General features: G+C 46.6%; 1 protein-coding gene across 2 annotated transcripts in view; it reads right to left on the reverse strand.

The window, feature by feature from the left end:
* Positions 1-412: 412 nt before the first annotated feature.
* LOC136320568 (T-cell ecto-ADP-ribosyltransferase 2-like) overlaps positions 413-3991 on the reverse strand; it is a 28044-nt gene continuing 24465 nt past the window's right edge. The window contains exon 4 of one of the 2 annotated variants that reach the window (XM_066253729.1): positions 413-565. In XM_066253729.1, the coding sequence (XP_066109826.1) occupies positions 504-565 (62 nt within the window). In that variant the 3' untranslated portion in view covers positions 413-503. Of the gene's footprint in view, positions 566-2714; positions 3278-3991 lie in introns of those variants that run through there. The other variant, XM_066253728.1, reaches the window with a different exon arrangement.

A 3991-nucleotide genomic window follows, 5' to 3' on the forward strand; every position in this document is an offset into this window, starting at 1 on the left:
AGAGGAGTAGAGGCAGACCACCCGTAGATATGGGGTCTGAAGTCAAAACCATCCAACCAGGAAGAGATGGTTTTGGAGAGAAATTTGGAGGCCAACCAGGGAAGGGAGAGGGAGAAACTCCTTACCTTTCTGGACCGGCAGGGTTCAGGACAGGGTTAAACTGCCGGCCAATTGACCTACAATTACATGTCCAAACAGAATCAGGGAGTAAGCCCGGGACAAGCTGCCGCTGCCCATTGCTTCCCTGGTTGTAAGTTTAGACGGCAAAGAGGGATCATCCAGGCAACCGGTACCCCGTCCCGGGTTTCGGCACCAAATGTAAGAATGAGACGGCACTCGAACACCAGGTGTGCAGGCTTTATTAGAGGAGAAAGACCTGCCAGGGCACTCCTCCGGAAGAAGTGCACCCAAACAGACTCTGAGGCAAATATTTATTAAGGTGGGGAGAGCTTTGAGCAAGTGTGCATTGAGTCAGCAATTCTGGTATGCTCCCTTCTGCAGTCCTACGATTTCGACTTCCTGGAACGCTTCTCCTCGGGGCAGCTGACCAGCTTCCTAGAAGCTCCTGTTTCAGGAGCGATAGTCCAGTAAGTAAGGGTGGGGTCAGATAGACAAGTGGAACAGCAAAAGGACAGTTTGCAAATTTACAAATTGGTAAATTCATGTATCTATCAGGAACTATGGGCCTGCTTTTGGCTAATGAGATGGTCAATGTGCTCCTCTCACTGACCACCAATGAAAGAGGTGCCCCTTCCAGAAGTGTGGCGGATGCCAGATAAATGTCCTCAGGGGGCTACATGCAGCCCAAGGGCCATAGTTTAGGAACCCCTATCCTAGGCCCTTGCCCATGACTCAGTGGATAGAGCGTCGGCCTGGGGTATGGACATCCTGGATTCGATTCCTGGTCATGGCACAAGAGAAGTGACCATCTGCTCCTCTCCTTTGCCCCCTTCTCTTCTTTTCCTCTTCCTGTCCCGAAACCAGTGGCTTGATTTGGTTCTACTGTCAGCCCTAGGCACTGAGGATGGCTTAGTTGGTCTGAGTGTGTCAGTCTCAGGTGCTAAAAATAGCTCGGTTGATTCGAACATTGGCCCTAGTCAGGGGGTGCCAGGTGGATCCTGGTCAGGGTGCATGAGGAAGTCTGTCTTACTATCTCCCCTCCTCTCACAATAATTTTAAAAAATGTAGCTGGTCCTGAGGTCAGCTATGGCATCCTTGTCTGGTTTTGCTGCTTTTCTGGGCCTGGAGCTAAAACTCTACTGATGCCTAGATGTTATCTCTAGGGCTTAATGCTTGAAAAAGTGGAAGTGCAAAGGCTTGTATGGGTGTCCTATGAGGCCATTCTCCTGCCCCTTGTTCCTTCTCTAATGGGGCCTAAAACCACATGACTAGCGATATTCCACAGGGAGTGTGTGTGGGGGGGTCTTAGGGGAGGGTCGGAGTCAGGACCAGGCTTAAACCGCATGACCAGCTAAGGGAGGAAAGGTCGTTCTGGAGGCGAGATCCCTGTTTTTCCTGTCTTGCCCACTGTTAGGCACCTGGGGCTTCCTGCCCTGGTGACCTTTCCTGACTAACCTAGTCCTTGCTCTGCTGGTGTCTAATTGACTCCCACACTTCTAATCTGGCCTGTGTTCATCCTTTATCAGGTGAAGTTCTGCTTTATTTATACCCTAGGTATTTTACAACAATGTGCATTTATGAAGTAGGAGTTTTACAGATAAAGATCTCACACAGACAAAAAAGGAATGCTTTGCTCTATCAAATGGGTTATTTCCCGCTAAAGCTGATCCACAATCATGAACTTTGAATGACCCCTGTATGTCAGATTTTAACTGGGAAAAAATTTAGGATTTATTGTATCCAGTTATGCACAGAACTATGGACTCTGCCCTATCCAGAGTGCTAGTTTTCATTGCTTAATTTGGAATAACCCCACCTAACACTTCATTCTCCCACCCCTTTTCCCTGGTGTTTTTCTTTCCCTTGTTTCTTACCTGTTTTATTCTTTGACAGTAAACTACATAACCTCAGTGCCTTGATTGTAAAATTGGGAAAGAATATAAGTTATCTCCTGGGGTTATTATGAGGGCTAAATTACTAAACATGTAAAGTGCTTAGAATAATGAGCACTCAATACATTTTGAACAATATTATTGCTATGCCAAAATTTATATTCTTTATAGTTGGTGCTTTTTGGTCTTCTTTAGGAGATACTTCTCCAATCAATAGGGAACTCTTATTAAGTTAATTGACAGAGTTTGGTAACTGCTTGAGTTTTCAGCGGGGTAGTGCAGGAAGAAGAATTTACCTAACACAGCTCTTGTATTTCTGGCTAAATCAATCAGCACTACAAGGAATTTGTGAGTACAAGATGTGAACCTTCTCAACTTTAGAAATGCCAGCATCACATCTAATGCCTTGGGAGAATTTTTTTTTTTTTTTTTTTTAATTTATTCATTTTTAGAGAGGAGAGAGAGAGACCGAGAGAGAGGAAAGACAGAGAGAGAGAAAGGGGGGAGGAGCCGGAAGCATCAACTCCCATATGTGCCTTGACCAGGCAAGCCCAGGGTTTTGAACCAGCGACCTCAGCATTTCCAGGTCGATGCTTTATCCACTGCGCCACCACAGGTCAGGCTTGGGAGAATTTCTTAGAAAAATAATACAACCTGTAGAAAAATCTAGACACAGAAAAGGTGTGATTATAAATGGTTTATTTCTTTAGATTATAGTATTCATCACAATTAAATTGCATCTTAAAGACTGTTACTACTGAAAGTGCATAAAAGCATTGCTATTTATTTATTTATTTATTTTTAAGATTTTATTTATGGAGAGGAGAGAGAGAGAAAGGTGGTAGGGGAGGAGCAGGAAGCATCAGCTCATAGTAGTTGCTTCTTGTTTGTGCCTTGACCAGGCAAGCCCAGGGTTTCAAACCGGCAACCTCAGCATTCCAGGTTGACGTTTTATTCACTGCGCCACCACAGGTCAGGCAAAGCATTGCTTTTTAATCACAGCAAAGTGTTATGAGACTAAAGAATTTGGTAGTAAATTTGAAGACAGGAAGCACACTTTTTCAGTCAGACCCAGTAGATCCCTTAGATGCCTTGGGGACATGAGCGCTAATGTAAGCCACAAAAAACAATTTTGTGTCCTTTCTTTCCTAGTACACTGTGCAGAACCAGGCACCAGGCAGGGGAGGGTCACAACTCAGCAGGGAGGAGCAGCAGGACCAGGAGGCCAGGCAGCAGCAGAATGGATGCAGGACTTTCTGTCCTTCCTGTGGGAGGAAGAGAAGGAAAGGTTTCTCTGTGGGGTTTCTTAAGACATGGGCCTACCAAACTTTTTAGTTTTAACCAATGATCAAAGCAGCAAGAGGATGGGCCTGACCTGGGATGGCACAGTGGATAAAGCATCAACCTGGAGCTTGACCTGTGGTGGTGCAATGGATAGAGCCTTGACCTGGAACGCTGAGGTTGCTGGTTCGAAACCCTGGGCTTGCCTGGTCAAGGCACATACAACAAGCAAGCAATGAACAACTAAAATGAAGCAACTATGAGTTTATGCTTCTCACCCCTCCCCCACGTCTCCTCGCTCTGTAAAATCAATAAATTAAATGGTATATTAAAAAAAAGGTATAAACTTTAAAAAAAAAAAAAAAAGCATCAACCTGGAATGCTGAGGTCATCGGTTCAAAACCCTGGGCTAGGCCCTGGCTGGTTGGCTTAGCAGTAGAGCATCAGCCTGGCGTGCGGGGGACCCGGGTTCGATTCCCGGCCAGGGCACATGGGAGAAGCGCCCATTTGCTTCTCCACCCCCACCCCCTCCTTCCTCTCTGTCTCTCTCTTTCCCTCCCGCAGCCAAGGCTCCATTGGAGCAAAGATGGCCTGGGCGCTGGGGATGGCTCCTTGTCCTCTGCCCCAGGCGCTAGAGTGGCTCTGGTCGCGGCAGAGTGACACCCCTGGTGGGCAGAGCATCGCCCCTGTTGGGCATG

This window comes from Saccopteryx bilineata, chromosome 1, assembly GCF_036850765.1.
Source record: "Saccopteryx bilineata isolate mSacBil1 chromosome 1, mSacBil1_pri_phased_curated, whole genome shotgun sequence".
Taxonomy (NCBI): domain Eukaryota; kingdom Metazoa; phylum Chordata; class Mammalia; order Chiroptera; family Emballonuridae; genus Saccopteryx; species Saccopteryx bilineata.